This window comes from Mastacembelus armatus, chromosome 16, assembly GCF_900324485.2.
Source record: "Mastacembelus armatus chromosome 16, fMasArm1.2, whole genome shotgun sequence".
NCBI lineage: Eukaryota > Metazoa > Chordata > Actinopteri > Synbranchiformes > Mastacembelidae > Mastacembelus > Mastacembelus armatus.
This window is the reverse complement of record NC_046648.1, coordinates 20,563,588-20,580,727: the sequence shown is the minus strand read 5'-3', so window position 1 is coordinate 20,580,727 and position 17,140 is coordinate 20,563,588. Positions and strand designations below refer to the sequence as shown.

General features: G+C 37.9%; 3 protein-coding genes across 3 annotated transcripts; 2 read left to right on the top strand and 1 right to left on the bottom strand.

Annotated features, from left to right (window-relative positions):
- Nucleotides 1–158: 158 nt before the first annotated feature.
- On the bottom strand, nucleotides 159–4,801 carry LOC113136239 (B-cell receptor CD22). The gene is made up of 8 exons (XM_026316875.1): nucleotides 4,662–4,801; nucleotides 3,494–3,895; nucleotides 2,696–3,007; nucleotides 2,356–2,619; nucleotides 1,644–1,913; nucleotides 1,115–1,217; nucleotides 843–1,008; nucleotides 159–708 (listed from the first exon to the last, which is right to left on the bottom strand). Exons 1-8 carry the CDS (start codon nucleotides 4,783–4,785, stop codon nucleotides 553–555), a joined length of 1,797 nt encoding a protein of 598 aa, XP_026172660.1. The 5' UTR covers nucleotides 4,786–4,801; the 3' UTR covers nucleotides 159–552.
- Nucleotides 4,802–5,519: 718 nt separating this feature from the next.
- Nucleotides 5,520–10,600, top strand: LOC113136231 (NLR family CARD domain-containing protein 3-like). The gene is made up of 7 exons (XM_026316853.2): nucleotides 5,520–6,264; nucleotides 7,002–7,079; nucleotides 7,201–7,251; nucleotides 7,348–9,154; nucleotides 9,426–9,512; nucleotides 9,870–10,037; nucleotides 10,169–10,600. Exons 1-7 carry the CDS (start codon nucleotides 5,934–5,936, stop codon nucleotides 10,491–10,493), a joined length of 2,847 nt encoding a protein of 948 aa, XP_026172638.1. The 5' UTR covers nucleotides 5,520–5,933; the 3' UTR covers nucleotides 10,494–10,600.
- Nucleotides 10,601–11,847: 1,247 nt separating this feature from the next.
- Nucleotides 11,848–16,659, top strand: LOC113136240 (myelin-associated glycoprotein-like). The gene is made up of 10 exons (XM_026316876.1): nucleotides 11,848–11,899; nucleotides 12,071–12,165; nucleotides 13,015–13,371; nucleotides 14,077–14,376; nucleotides 14,515–14,778; nucleotides 15,228–15,509; nucleotides 15,586–15,688; nucleotides 15,857–15,913; nucleotides 16,143–16,326; nucleotides 16,549–16,659. The coding sequence occupies exons 2-10, from the start codon at nucleotides 12,108–12,110 to the stop codon at nucleotides 16,585–16,587; spliced, it is 1,644 nt and encodes a 547-aa protein (XP_026172661.1). The 5' UTR covers nucleotides 11,848–11,899; nucleotides 12,071–12,107; the 3' UTR covers nucleotides 16,588–16,659.
- Nucleotides 16,660–17,140: the final 481 nt, after the last annotated feature.

Sequence of the window (17,140 nt, the reverse complement as noted above, 5' to 3'; positions counted from 1 at the left end):
ATGCCATTCTCTGTAAGTGAAGTGAAAAAAAAACCCCAAAAAACAAATGCTCAGATCCAATTAGGTGTTTCAGTATCAGGGCTGTATTGTGCTTCCTTGACTCTGTAAAAACTTTCAGGGGATGCTTAGTAAAGTAGACATGTGACATGACTCTTTTATGAGCATTATTATAGACTTCTTTATGTAATAAATATTGCAAATTGCATAACATCTTTAGCTGCAGTCTTTCTCTCTAGAGGAACTTTAAACCCAGCTGGAGGATCACTTTGTATCAGACATGCAACTGGAATAGCTAAACGGCAAGAGTAAATCAAATCTGAGGGTTGTGCCTTCAAGGATTAGCTTGCTGCAGAATAGACCCTGAATGAAATGATGAACACTCAAAGAGACAGAAATGATTCAGTATGAAAGAGATCAGTGTTTGACTTTGAAATACGGATGACATACAGATATAATGTGTACAGTATATACAATAGCCTGGAAACTACATGGTTACATTAGTAAGAATGTATATGAGGAGTTGAATGTAATATGTGAATCGTGGCTGAGAACTTAGAGGATCTCCAGGTAGATGGCTGTTTCTGCATCAGCTGCAACAGTGCTCTGCACCTCTCTTGTGCGTCTGACTCCTAAATCGGCTCGTCTGTCTATTCCTCCACCATCTTTTCCTCTTCTTCTCTCTCCACCTCTTCGGCCCATTGGACGGATCTAAAAATAGGATGACAGATAACAGTTAAGGAACCTCAAATTTTAGGAATTAGAGATTTATAGACTTTTGCCAATGCAGTGCTCTCTGTTATTCAAAACATAAACTGCACTAAAAGATCAAGTTAATCCAATACCTGGTTAGTACGGACAAAAAGAGGTGTGCAGTTCTGATATACAAGTTGATAGCTGCCATTGGTGTAGACATGAGTGACGTCTGTGCAGTTAATATAGAGGGGCATCCTGTCCTGATAAATTCCCAAGCCCTCAGGGCATACAGCTGGATGTCTTCTCAGGATGCCTCTGAGAGGAGCAGAATGAGTACTGTGTGTAACCTCACAAAATACATATTATTGCTTTTTGTGGTCAATTTCAGTGAGCATTAAAATGGTTGGTTTACTTCACATACTTTTCAGCTCTTTTTCGGTACCAGTACAAAATTAAAGACACAAGGATTATGACCAAACAAACGGCGACAGCAGGTATCAGCAACCACAGAAAAGGCACTGTATCTGTATATGGACAAAAACAATGAATCAGCACAAATTTATGATGTACACCTATACTTAATACAGCTTCATATATTGTGAATAGAACGTGCATTATGGCGTAAGTCTGTCTTTTTCTAACATATTCATGGTCTTCATGTTTGATTTAATGCTTTTACTTTGATATCCATAGTAACAAGACCAGTAAAAAAGTTCTATAATTTAACGTGCTAAGACTGCACCAATGGAAAACTTGCATCTCCACTGAAGGCTACAACATAAAATGTTCTTTGCAGCATTTAATAATGCAGCTTATTCTTGTTACTTTTGTCAAGCTGCAGGCATCTTGCAGAGATGTTAGTGCACCAGCTCTACTGTACATCAGGATTAATAAATATACAAAGTCATAGTTGTTGTTGTTATTAGTGTGGAAAACAGTGTTTTGAAAACCTTCTCCTTGCAGCATGACGAAGGAGTCATTTCCCAGTGCATTGACAGCAAAACAGATCACTGTCTGAGGTTTGTCCATATGGCCCCTCAAAGCAGCTGTTAGCATGTGATTCCCTGATGTTACCGACATGTTGTAATCACAAGGTGGAACAGTCCCATTAACACTCCAGGTGATTGCAGGTTTGGGGTTAGAGTCAACTGAACAGCGGCACAGCACCTCCAGCTCCTCTACTACACAGCTGGACGAGAGCCGCAGGATGACTGGTTTATCTGGAGGATAGAGGGGACGTAGTTTTACATTTTATACTCTGCTCAGTGCCAACATTGTGAACCTGCCAGCCCTTTATTTGCACAAATGAACAAATACCAAAAAAAAAAAACCCCAAGAAAAACCAAAACAAATGTAAAAACTACAATTCACAGGCAATTTAGAATCACTAGTTGCCTGGCAAACTAACAAGATGGTCAGTGTGTTTACTCTTTTGATCACACACATCCAGTGAGAAGTGAAAAAAATAATCTTTCTTGAATCTTTCAACAAGAGCAGTAAAACACTCATCACATCAGCCTCATGATAATCTTTGGAAATTAAACATAGGTGGAAAGATCTTTTTTTGCAAATAGTCAACATGTATGCTCATTGTAGATAGTTTTACATACAGTGTATGTTTAGTAGTTTTACATACAGTGTATGTTTAGTAGTTTTACATACAGTGTATGTTTAGTGGTGTGGGCTGAGACTCTCCCCGACCAATCAGGTTCTGTGCTGAGCAGCGGACCTTCATGTCTCGAGTCACGTTGTACACTCGAACTGATTGTGTGCGCTGGTGGAGGTGCACCACATGGCCGTGTTGAATGTATGACCAACGGTATTCGGACACTGGTGGGTCAGCCTTACATGAGCAGACCAGCAAGGCACTACCCCCCTCTTGCACCATCATGGTCTGGACCTGAATTTTCACATCTTTTGGTGAAACTATAGACATAAAAAATAGAAACAGTTTTTGTGTAAACCGGGCCAAGAAACAAAGTTGTAAGTAAAAACTGCTTACATGTCACATGCAGATCCCTCAAAGTGGCCAGAGCTTTGGCTCCTGGGTAACTGACTTCACATCTGAGCCTGGGTTTCACTTGATGTGATACAGTAAAGGACAGAGACGCCAGTAACATCAGTCTGTGGGGCTCTGGGTTGAGTGTCTGCACAACACCAGGCTCAGTGATGTTCAGCTGGACTCCCCTGTCCCAGCTCCACCGCAGGACAGGAGGACTAGAGGGACAGTAATAGCTGACCGAGCAGTTCAGGGTGACCAGCTGTCCTGCTGTTGCTGACAACATCCCACTGATAATGGGAGCCTCAGGTTTATCTATCAGTGAGGAAAATCTCCATCATTACTGTGATCTATAACTACATGTTTTATTAAAAACTAATTCTAACACAAGCACAGTGCACAATCTGCTACAGGAACAAGATTTGTCCTAGACTTACATGTGTATGCAGGTTTAGGAAATATTTCAGTGTAACTCTATTTAAGGTGGTAGATTTCATATTAAAACTTCTATTTTGTGACTTCATTTATTTTCATTCTTTTGAGATTGTAAAAGAAACTTGCCCATTATTCCTCATTCACACAAAAGTGTTAACATCATGTAATTGGCAATTTTTATTTATGTAAGATGAAGTCAATAATATTTTATACATATTATTGACTTCATCTTGTCTTTTTGGGCTTTTGTGGAACAAAAACACACAGGTAATAATTGTGTGCAATTATTTCCTGTGTTTTTGTAATGCAGCTCCTATGCAATGTTTTGAAAAAAAGAAAGACTGGCAGTACAATGTCTTTACTCACCCAGGACATCCAGATTAAAGGTTATTGGTTTTCCCCAAAGTAACTCATCACCTCTCTTTAGAGCAATCTCAAACATCCGTGAGTCCTCCTGACTGACCCTTTCCAGCTTCACTGCACAGTCTCCATCTGCAGTTCGCCCAAAGAGGGATGTCCGGCCTTGGAAATCCCTGCTCACCTGATCCCTGTCCTCACTATTAAAAGCAGTACTCCGAAGAGGAAACAAATGGCTACCACCCCTGAACCTCAGCCTGACGTCCACCCTCTCCTTCCTCCCCTTGACAAGACGGGGAGCTAGAGGAGTGAAAGAACAGGGGATCACCACACAGGAGCCCACCAGGGCTTGGACACGGTTGGGAACAGATGGTAAAGGGGAGACAGCCCAGACCCCCCAACATAGGGTTGCTATTGTGATGGAGAAAAGAAAATCATTTAACAAGCTGGACCTGATGTAACTATGCCTTATTTTAAGTTAGTGTTAATAATTGGAGATGGCAGGTTTATAGGGGAAGCTATCCAACCATATAACAATGCCTTTGTAATAGTTTTAAGTTTTAGTATCTTGTTTTTATTTGACCACTACGGATCAAGAGATTCAAAAATGCAGGCCCCAATCTAAATTACTTTTCAACTCCCATTCAAAAACCTTCATCTGAATGCTGATTATACAGTATAAATTTAATTTAGCAGGTTTTTTTGAATGGTTGTATTCCACTGCACTATCTGCAAATGCATAATATGATCCAGAAACATTTCACAACAGATGTAAAATTAGAAAAAGGGAAGAGGTCAACCACATTTTTGGCTCTGCAGCTAATATACTACAAGTTTTGTACTCTAAAATGTCGTTGCCAAATAAATAAATAATCTACTTCAGGGTATGCTTGCATATTTATTTCCACTTCATGGATAAAATAAATGCATTTGTAACTTCTCAAACAAAAGTTATTCCTATTGGTGAGTATAATGTAATAGTCTCATCTATTACATTCTCCAGGAGACATTCACACAAAAAATATTTCTACATCTCTACATCTAGTAAAATTGGGGTAATCAGGCAGAATGAGTATTTAACTTTACTGAGATCTACAATATGTGGTGGGTAATAAAAGTAATTGGCATTCATACGTAAATGCATTAAAAAAGTATATTAACATATTAAAGTACTCACCAATAATCAGAGGAGACACAGGAAGGACAGTGCGCACATGCATGACTGCAAACCTGCTCTGCCAGCACAGACAGAGGGAAGGATGAACAAAAGGAGCAAAGAGGGGGAAGTTGGATTGTTTCATTGTGCTTGTTGTACTATGACTTCACTTTTAGCCACCTCTTAAACATCTTAGTTATGTTTATATATCCATTCATTACATTCTTTTAAGTATCCTAATGGCTGATGATATCCTTTTACAACCAATAAGTATTAAAATAATTTAACTTATTTCAAGGTTTCACAAGACTTTCAGAAGACTCTTTCAGATGTTGGAACAATAAATTGTTTGCTAGGGAAAGAAAGACCTCAGCAAGTATCTGTGAGACAACACATGACAACGGGTGAGTCAGTCTCATGCTGTGGTCCATTTCCTCAAAGGCTCTAACAGAAAAATCTGTTCCTTTTTGATTCCCACTGTCTACACAGGCCAACTTAACCAAGCCTCTAAAAGTGTGATAAAACTGATAAAGTTCCAGAGAAAGCTGAATAAAACAGATTAATGATTAATATATCTGCAGAACACTGATATATTACTGTGCTGTCAACAATCAATGTAAGTAGGTCACCACAGTTATGTGAAAGTAAAGGAAAGCAAAGGTGACAAGTGTCACACTGAAACTATTGCATTTTAAGAAGACTGTTTAGAATGACTTATTGCTGGCGAATAACAAAAATATGACACTTTTCAGATTTTCATTGGATTTTGAAGTCACAATATGTAATTAATGCATGCCAGTTTTGCATTTTTCTTAGCATTAGCTCCAGGTTATGGGAGAGGAATGGTTTCTGTAAGAACAAACAAAACCAAGTAATCACACTCAGGGACAAAGACTTCAACTACTTGAACTATGGACCAAGTAAAGTTTGTTTGCATTGCTGCCTAAGTCACGACACTCCACCTCCCTGCACCTGAAGACAGAGCAAACAATTTTCAAGCAAATACCCATGACTACAATGGCCAAATGGAACATGCAGAAAACTGACAGAATGTAAAATCAAAGTATTTCTGTGAGGTAAGCAGGTAATAATAGTATTATTATAGTATTTTTGTGCAGTACCATAATGTTTTTCATGTTGTAGTTTGCAGTAGTTTGTGTGAGATCTCTAAAGTCAACTGTATTGTAAGTTTTAATGTTTTCTTACAGAGGGTCCTAAGCAGCCATTCATATTAGGATCACATACAGTATTTAATTTATTCCTCTTCACAGTCTAACACCACTTTCTGAAGTCATGAATTCAGCAGCTCAGCAGCTGCTCCAGTCTCAGAAAGAGTTGGTGCTAAACTGGACTCGTGACCACCCAGCACCACTGCTGCGTTGGCTGCGTGACGCTGAAGTGCTCTCCTCTGCCCAATACCTGTCTCTATTGGAGAGGTCACCATCCAATGCTGTGGCCCAGGTTCTAGAGACAGTGTGTGCCACTGAGGAAAGCAGCCAAAAGTTCCTGCTGGTGCTGAAAGAGGTGCAAGATTATTATTGCAGGGATTTACAGTTCTGGGTGGAGAGACACTGCCAGAATAATGCCATCGCTAAACCAGAGGTTACACCTGTAAAAGCTGAAGGTAAGGTTGCTTTCATATTCAAATGATAAATGATAATTGTATACTGTAAACATTATATAAGCTATGAGGTAGAGTTAAAAGAAAGGTTAATAATATTGTTTTTCATCTACAAAGACGAGTTTTACTGACCGAGTAACAAAGTTGTGTGAAGATTATTACAGGTACAATCAACTGTGATGTCTTGCCAAGTAGTTTTATGTGACTGCAGCAATGAAGGGATGTAAATACATAAAAACTCAAGTGTGATTGCTGGAATACAGAATACTTAGCTCTACTTAAGTACAGAATACTTAATTCTACTAAGATAAGTTTTTAGCCATTATGCTAGCAATATGGCTCTAGGTATGTTATTACCAGACTCCACCACTAGACTGAAATATTTCAACAATTTTTGGATGAATTACCATGATATTTCATATCATACTAACTTTGCCAATCCCTTGACTTGTCCTCCAATGCTTATGAAGCGTCTCAAGACTGGCACCAAATCATGTTCTGCATGACAACTCCTATGTACTTCAGTGATCCACTGACGTTTATGCTAAAACGGTTAACATGGTAAACATTATACCTTGAGAAGTTAATTAGAATTATCAACTAGTGTAAAAAGTAAAGACAAAACCTTGAGAAAAGTCTTCTGTCCACCTAACATTTTTATGTATATATTATACATAAAAAAATATATATTTATAAATATATTTATATATATTTATCTATGAATCCTGTGACATCCACAGACAAGAAGCCTAAAGGTCTATTTGCTAAACTGTTAAAAGGAAAGAAGAAGGGATTCACCTTAACTGCTGAAGTGAAACGTAAGGACTATTTCTTTATCAAAAACTAATTACTATATTACATATTTCCTGTTTTCGTTTTCCCATGACTTGTCCCTTTGTTGTGAAAACAATGTCATGTGAAACTGTCTTTAATCTGCAGCTGCAGAAGAATGGAAACCGAAAAGGAGTGTGAAATCAGCCAATATTAGAGGTGTGTCAGTATAATTGAAGATATATATTCAGTAGAGGAAATTAAAGAGCGATTTAAACTTGTTAGTAATATATTTCTTTTTGTCTATCACTGCAGTTCCCATTTCTGCCCATAAAACAACCCTACTGAAACGCACAGAGCAGTTAAAGTGTTACTCAGAGGGTGAGGGAGTGGCTTCCAACTCCGCTTCCCACATTGAGATCCGTTATACTGACCTTTTTGTGACAGAAGATAATGACTTAGTTGACAGCAGTGGACATGAGTATTTTGACTTGGCAAGTAGACGAGCTCGCATATATGTCCATCGGGCTTGTCAGCGCATCCAGCCTTGCCATTTATTGAGCCCACTAGGAACATCTGGAAGGTCAGTGAAAAGGGTAAAAGTCAAGGGTATTGCTGGGATTGGAAAAAGCGTGGCAGTGCAAAGACTGGTCTATGAGTGGGCAATTGGAAAGAGCATGCGTGAATTCACATGTGTTTTTGACCTGCGCTTCAGAGAACTTAATCTGATTAAAGCACCACTGAGCTTATTGGAGCTTCTTGGGGAACGGTTCCGGTATCTGATAGATATTTTACCTGATCTTTTCACCTCGCCAAGCTCTTTGCTCTTCATCTTAGATGGATTAGATGAGTTCAAATTCCCTTTGGACTGGAATGGTTCCGGAAAAAACATTGATGTGGATTCAAAGGTGCTGGTGTCAGAGCTGATGGTGGCTTTAATTCAGGGAAGCCTTCTCCCAGAGGCATCAGTTATTCTCACAACAAGACCATCTACTGAAGCTCCCAAACGTTTCTTCCAGAGATGTTGCGTCGTGCTGGGTTTTGAGGAGGACCAGGTTAAGGAATATACCTCCAAGTTCTATAAAAACAGTGATGTTGCTGGAAAGGTTTATGATTATATTTTGAACAATGACAGCCTTTTTGTGCTGTCTTTCATTCCTCTTTATTGCTACATCATCTGTACTGCTATGGCAGAGTTCTTTTCAGAGACTCAAGATGCTGGTGACTCAAAGTCTCTGGAGCTGAACCCACCAAAAACAGTCAGTGAGGTTTACTTCTGCTACCTGTTTACAGCAGTCAAACACCATGCACTGAGGGGAAGTACTAAAAGAAGCACCCCTAGATCTGAGGTTCTCTCACTAGCTAAGCAACAGCTGACAAACCTGGGTAAACTGGCTTATGAAAACCTTCTACAGAAAAAGATAATGTTTGACAGAGAAGATCTGAAGAATTATGGTGTTATTCCTGCTGATGTTCAGAGCACCTTTCTTTGCCACATCCTCCAGCCTCTTAAAGAGGAGACAGTGGAGATGTTTTCTTTCTTTCACTTGACTGTCCAAGAGCATCTGGCTGCCCTCTATTGTGTAATCAACCTCTTCAGTCAGGAAGACATAATCCAAGCACTGGACTTCTGGTGCTTTGGGATACATCCACCATCCTGCACTGCCACACCACTGCAGAACACAGGCCTCAACATGGATGAGCTCGAGAGTCTGCAGATGTTCACACGCTTCTTCATGGGAATGCTCCGAGGACGGCTGGCAGGTCAGTTGGATGGGCTTGTTCTTTCCTCCATGGAGCAAGGGGATGGCATCCCCACCAGACTGGGTTTGTGGTTCCAGAACCAGTTTAGGGGCAGGAAGTTGAAGAACCAGACAGCCTTGAACCTTCTCCACTGCCTGATGGAGTTCCATATGAAGGAAACCACAAGCATTGCAGCACCAGAGATCAAGAAACTCAACCTGTTTAAAATGAAGCTGAGTGTTGTGGACTGTGCAGCAATACACTATGTGCTGCAGTTCTCCACACATAAGCTGCAGGAGCTCAACTTGGGTTACTCCAACATCGGAAACAACGGACTAAACAGACTAGGGCCAATCCTACATCGCTGCGAGTCTCTGTAGTGAGTAACTGATTTTATATTACACTGTTAAATTATTTTGATCCTGAACAATGAAAATTAGCCTGGTTTCAGACTTCTGTGTTTACTTCAAGTTTTCCTTATGTCTACACTTGCCCTATGTCTGCAAGCTTGACTGTCTGAATGTTAGATGACTGGTAAACTAGGAGCACCCAATCTTCTGTTGAAGGCATCCTGAGCACAATATATATTTTTGACAAAGAATGAATTGACAACAAAAAAAATGTCAACGTGTTTTTCTATCCTCTTACAGTTTGAGATACAACTGCCTGGGCAGGCAAGCTGCTGTTTTAGAATCTGCGATTTTGAAGTCAAATGAGTGCCAAATAAAGAATCTCTTGTAAGTCATCAGTGATTACTTACTACAACATCACTTTGAAAAACCTATGAAGTAGAGTAACTTCATTGTTTCTTAGAGAGAGCCATTGTCATTATCAAAGTAGGTTAGCAGCAACAAAAGTCAGGTTTCCTTTTGTTTCTTTGTCAAATCCTCCTGCACTTATACCCAAAGTATCCAATAAATAAATTTAAGACTTGTAAATACTGAAGTACCACCTTTAATCCAACTATATGCCACTGTAGAATACTGAAAACATTTTAGCATGATCTAGATTGACATTTGCATTTGTCCTGTAGCTAAAAGTACAGTAACACCATACGCATGTGTTTTACTGCAACACATTGTGTGGAAATACAGCATGTGTGGAAATAACCTGGGTTCAGAGGGAGTTGTGCAACTGTGGAACGCTTTAGAGAGTAACACCACTGTGGAGGAACTCTATCTGGACATCACTGGGATCACAGAGACAGGAACAGAAAACATTGTCAACTGCCTCAGCAAAAACACCTCTCTGAAATCTCTGACGTAAGAATAAAATATGCCACCTTCTGCTCAGTGTTCCCATCGCTTTAATGTATAAAAACACTGCCATCTAGTGTGAGTTAATGTCTTATCAGATTGAAAAATGGTAACCTAGTTATTTTCTCCTTCATCAGCATTGTTGGGAATGACATAGGAGAGGAGGGGAAGAGAAGGCTGAGAGAGCTGGAGCAACGTCGACCTGGACTCCGAATTATTTCAAATTTCGTGGATGATCTTGGATTACTTCATGCCTACTTGGATTGGATCGACGAGATCCAGGCTGACACAGACCAGATGGACTCAGTAAAAAATGTAAATGCTCTACAGTCAGTCCTTAAGGGGCTCCAGGTGGCAGGAGAGCATATGGATAAAGGTGAGAATGCAGCAAAAGCCAGGGAGCTCCAGACAAAGATTGTGGAGTTGCTGAACTCATCCACAGCTCTGATTGGAGAAAGATGACCAAAAGTTATGCAGTGCATTGTTTGAAATGGCAGGGCTTCATCTCACTTCAATTAAAAAAGTGCTATTCATATTGACATATATAACAGTTCAAAAAATGCACTTAAGATTGTTTGAAATTGTTGATTGTTGAAATTTTATCATACACAATCTATTTTTGCATTAATATTGATTCTTTGGAATTCTTTGTCATTTAGTAGCTAGTTTTTTTATTTTTTATTTTGCGCTTTAACAGGTTAATAGAAAATAAAACATATATTTGAAGGAAATAAACTGGCTTATTCTGCAGTTGTTAATTTTAAGTCATTCTTGAATGTAACCTTTCGATGTAACCTCATTTCTGAGGAACCTGACTTCTCTACAGCCCTTATCAAAATGTAAGTCACTGTAATTTCAATATGGGACAATATTAAATTTAAGAATAATATGATCTTCTATGATTGTTTTACTGGGCTTTAAATTAACTGTCAAATTTTGAAGTAAATGAAAGAGTCAAAAAAGCCATTTCAAGAGACAAGTTATTTTCTTTGTTAAACATTTAAGGAGTTAAACAGAGCACATGTATACTTTTTTTTTTACTTTAACATTCTGAATACTATTATTTTTTTTACATGTAATGATTTTTTCTTCAATAATATCCCTGAAATAATTGTGGAGTGTTGAACAACTTTATCTTTAATGTTTTAATGTTGACCGTATTTAATGATAGTCATTCATTCTGATTTAAGTGAATGTATTCATACTTCAAAATGTTTTTTTAACAACACAGTTCAATAAATCTTCTGTACTGCTGCCTGCAACAAGCAAGATGGCAGCACTGAGTCAACTGTATCAAGGTTTAACAGCTGCTATTTCATGTGAGTTCATTTGGCCATCTTAGAGGAGCAATTTAGAGTCAACAATTAGCCTAACCAAAACCTGAATATGTTTGGACTGTGCGAGGAAGCTGGAGTACCCAGAAAAAAAAAAAAAAAAAAAAAAGGCAGACATGCAGAGATCGTGTAAATTCTACACAGAAAACCAACAGTTGTAACTGAGCCACTGTAAACATTTGTTTGATATTAAAATGTGTGCTGAAGAAGCCCTATAGTTGAATGTTTCCACTATTCTTATCATTTGTGTATGTAAACTATGTTCAGTGCAGTATATGTTTGTCACTGTGTTTTAAACATATACTCAGTAACATGTGGTGTGTTAATATGGCAGTTTTTAGAAACAGGCAAGAGAAAGAGCCTCTGTGTCTGGCCTTCTTCTCATTCAGGCGTAATGCTTTAAAAGAAACTGAGCAAGTTTCCTGTATGAAACTGAATAGAACAGAGGGGGTGTAGAGGGGATTAGTGGTGGTAGTGGTGAACAAGCACAGTAGGTCATCACAGACACATTTATGCAGCAGCTCATCTGGCAAGGTAAGCCCTCTTATCCCTATCAGTTGAAGAAAAATATAAAATCAAAAGACATTGTGACTTAGTCTATGATAGTAACACATTATCCCGTGCCTCAGTGTAAAACAGCATAGTAATTTGGAGATATTGTCCAATAAAAATCGATGTAATCTAACTGTTTAAACATTGTTTCAGACATTAAGAAGTCAAAAGACCTACTGAATGGTATAGCATGAGCTGCTTCTCCATGGGGACTGTTTATCTGCTCAGACTTCTGCACTTATTTACTGGTAATATTGATCCTTCCCGAACGTCTGACAGTTTGACCTAGAAGGGGAGAAATTAATATAGAGCTTCAAACTTGCAATATTCTCACAACCAAAGAAAAGATTACTAATACACTTAATACATTATAGTTACCAACTTACAAAATAAGACTGATGATTATTATCTATTAGTTGTTTATATTCTACAAATCCCATACAGAGACTAACAATTTCATGTACATATGTATAATGTTTGTGAATCCAGAATCTGGTTTAGCTTATTTGCCTGACTTTTATTCCTGTGCAGACATTATTATTAAAAACACACCAGTAAGCCACACTGTTGTTCCGAGATCATATTTGTTTCTCACAAAATGTGTGGGGATTTTTTTTTCTCCATTCTAAGAGCTCCAAGTTTTGCATGTTCTCCCCGTGCTTGCATGGGTTTTCTCCAGGTACTTCACATTCCTCCGTTTCTGGATTCACAGACATAGCAAGTACACAAAATTCATTAATTAAAACAAAGTATTTTAAAAAATTCGTAGCATTTCTGATATTGTAAATAGTATAGCCATGCATTGTTTTTATTGCCACTATTTGCTATGTAGTGTATCTGCATATATGATAAACAGCAGGCTATAATCTATAAATGTTGCAAAAGTTTTTTCAAAACTGCAACTTTGGCAACTCATTATTTCTGAGAAGTAATGGCTTACTGTTTTTCTTGGTATGATGAAAGCCTATGAATAGTTTGATAAACTCATATTTGTGAGTGTGAGTGTTAATATCTTTGTGCATCAGAATTGAGTTCCAAAACAAAACAACCACAAGTAACATGTGTTACTACTTTCTACTTTCTTTCACCCCACACAGGCATCTCAGTACTCCAGCAGACAAGAAGCTGGAAAATAGTATTACCCTCAACAGTTACGGCAGTGGAGGGGACCTGTGTTGTGGTGCGATGTCAGACAGAACCATATTCTCGAGTCACATGGTACCAATACCATGACATTTATTATCCTGTAGTGTATGATGGTGTTTATCCCAGTACAGTTGAACACCAGTTTAGAGGACGCACCAAACTATTGGGTGAACCTGCAGAAGGAAACTGCACGCTGAGGATTGATGATATGAGGCCAACTGACAACAACATAAAGGTTTACGTGTGGGTCAACCCAGGCACTAAAACAAATCAAAAATTCTACCAACAAACTGTAACTATCCTTGTTGGTAAGTATTTGTAAACTAAAAGTGAATTTAGAAACTGTAAGTCTGCATAAATGAAATGAATGAAAATTATTGAAAATATATATTTGCAAAATATATTTTACTACCCAAGTTGAGCATTTATCCAGGGGCTTGATTGAGATATTAATACAAAAATACTCCACCATGCAAATGAGAAGCATAGGAAAAGCAAAAGGATTTGAACTATAACTATAACTATAATCATCCACAAACACTGCCACTAGTTGCTCATTTCAAAATAGCATCATATACATGTGTATACAAACTCAGATGAGGAGGAAAGAATGATAGCTATTGCCTAGAGCCACAAAGATTAAAACCCAAGTTAGAACTCTTGATGTCTTAATTGACTCAGATCCGAGCCTTTATCTTCAGCAGAGTTGACTGGTGTCTTTTGTCTGGCTCTGAAAAAAAAAAAAAAAACAAGAAACATTCAGCTTCAACTCATTTAAATCACTGCTACCAGACTTTAACAAGAAGCAGGAGAATTGAGCACACCATTGCAGTCTTTAAATCTTTACACAGGCTATCAGTTACGGACACAATAGATTTTAACATGCTAGAGTTGGTTTATAAATTATCCAGTGATCCTGGGCCCAAATACATCTCTGATGTATCCAGCAGGGATAGAATCTTAAATGTGCATTCTCTTTTTAACTTCTATTATCACTTTCTATTGACTTCCAGAGAGAAAAGCTCCCAGTATCACCATTCTGAAGCAAATAGTTGCTGGGGAGATTTTCCAGGTTAAATGCAGCATAAAATACTCCTGCCCATTCTCACCTCCATCTCTTCATTGGAGCATAAGACCAGCTCTCGAAAACTCCACTTCAATTGCTTTCATCGAGGAAGAACAGGGGCAATGGTTGTACACAGCAACAATGGAAGGACTAGGAACATATAAAATGCATAACACAACAATAAGGTGCTCCGCACAGTTCAAAATCTTCACGGCAGAAAGCCAACAAATAACACTCAGTGTCTTATGTAAGTAATACATTTTGCCTGTTCAAAATGCAGAAAATGACAAAAATACTGTTTTTTAAATTTATCTTACTGAGGAACCACATTATTAATCGATAAATACTTATTAAAATAATTAATTGTGTGTTATGATATCTACAGATAAACCTGTGACTGTGACCCTGATATTGAAAGAGGAACTGGTGACAGAGGGAGGCAGCATTATTATGGAGTGTGCTGCTAATTGTAACCCACAAGCACACATGTATTCATGGCTGAGAAGACAGATGGGTCATATCAAGAAAATAAACTCTACTCAGAATAACATGTCCTTTAGTAATATTACACGGAATACTTCTCTCTCCTGCATCGCTCACAATGCCATTGGAGTGGGACAGTCCAAATGGCTGGATCTGGATGTTCAATGTAAGAACATCTTACTGATATAATTTATCCACAATTTATCCAGCTAAACATGATTTATTAGGGACTTGCTCAGTGTAACCATTTTCAGGCCATTGATCAGCACCACAACTTTGAGACTCTGCTCAAAAAACACTCTATATATAAACAGTACAAAACTATGTTACCATTTGGAGGTTGTGGTGCTTTGGATAGCCAGACACAATGTGTAGTTATTATCACAAGATAAAACTTAAAACACATCTTAATTTGTAAACTACACATAATAAACCATCTGCACAAATATGGGATTTTTAAGGTTTGTTTCTGTTTTTACTCAATTGTTTGGCTTATTACTCAATTAAAACAAACAAAAAAACCTTAAAATCACTTAAATTAAAGAATATTATGCCTTAAACATCATGAGGTGTGATTGCGTTTTAGGTAATAATATTTTTGTTCCATTTTTGTAGATGCCCCAGTAATCCTGCCCGAGCCGTCCTGCTATGTGGCAGGAGAAATTCTGAGATGTATCTGCCAGGCTGAGGCATCCCCTAATGCCTCCATATCCTGGACCATTGATGGAAACAACACTCTTCCATCCTCCTTTGAGTCGAGATATATAAATAAGAAAAATGTAGTTTCTGGGGAAATAGGTGGCCCAGCTAAAAGTCAGACTAATGTATCTTGCACAGCTTGGAACTCACGAGGCAGAGACACCAAATATTTATCAATAAGAAACTTGTCAAAAACATGTAAGTTACACGCGATCAACAGTTTGTATGTGAGTGTGGTATCTTAAATAGTAGTAAAGCTATTTTGCTTTTACAGCCCATCTTCCCATGTGGTTGTCAGCATCAGCATTTATGCTCCTGGGCATTGGTTTGTTGTTTGGATGTGCAATATTCATTTGCAGAAAACATTCCACAAACAGGTTGGTAGACTTTGTTATGGCTGAGTTATGATGGTCCATCTTTTTACTGTCATTATACTTACATATTGACAATCACTGTGTTGTGTGTGCTACACTGGCATGCTTTGGATTTTTTGTTCAACATTTAACAAAGATTTTTTTTAAAATGTGCACATTGTCTTTTTTAAGACCACAAAGTTCTTTGAACAATGTCCAACAAGAACAAAGATACAGCAGTCTTCAAAGGTAATGAAAAGAATGCTTTGCTCAGTCTTTTTCATCTTAATATGGTATTGGATATATAATGAGGAAACTGAAAAACATCAAAGTCATGTTTTAACAACATGGGCCATATATTGATGTGCTCAAGTGGAAATAAAGGTTTCATTTGCCAAAATTAAAATAATACTGAAATGAAATAATTTAATTTCCTGTGCTAATTTCTCACTTTCTGTCTCTCTTGCTAACACTGCAGGTCACAATATGAAGACAGACAGTTGAGCCCACACAGACTAGAGAATAACCCTGACAATGATGGACTTTCCTGCATTTATGATAATGATTTTGTGGAAAATCCACAGAGGCCAACCAGAGCTCATGAGTGCAAGAATAATGCAACAGCCCTCCAAATGGAAGGCAATAATCAGCTACTGGCACAGGTGCAGTGAATGTAAAAAAATTATGCAGTGGGTTAAAACAGAGCATCACTCCTATGAAGAATAAAACACATTACTATACATGGATCACACTGGGGGGAGGCATAGACCTTGACAAATAGTACCAAGCTTCATATTAAAACAGATCTATACCTTTTTTAACTTTAGCCACTTTTCTGTTGTTTCATTTAGAAATAATACAAATATGTGTTTGACTTCCTGCAGGATGTTTATGGCAACATGGATGTCTATCTGATCTGCTGATCAGAGGACATCTGCTGCTGTTCTCACACATAGTAAGCACTTTAATATAGTGATTTGAAAAACAAATTAATTTTTTAAATATGTACATAGTACACAGTGTTCCTTTATACAGTTCATCACAGTTAAGCATAGCTAGTTTTATATATATCTTCCATTAAGACATCAGCATATACATATTTTGCAAAATAGTGCCTGTGACAGACATAGCTGGTTCTTTATTAAGCAGTATAAAACAGCTACACCTTTGTATCACACTGGGGTTTAGTCTGACTCAAGTGTTTCCGGTTGATATTGTACATCAGCTTATCTTTGAACTGACTTGTTGTTATTGATGAAAAGCACAGTACAGCAAATGACACAGAGCTGTAGTTGTTTTTTTTTTTAAAGCAGTAAGAATTTTTAAATCTTCTACAACTAGGTAAGTGATTATCATTACCTTATTAAAGTTTGCAGATCATTCTTTTCTGTTGAGATTTAGTTTAGATCTAGTGTCTCAAAGCTAAGCGTGATCTGTGATCAGTCATGAAACTGAATTTTGCTTGATTTTCTCCAT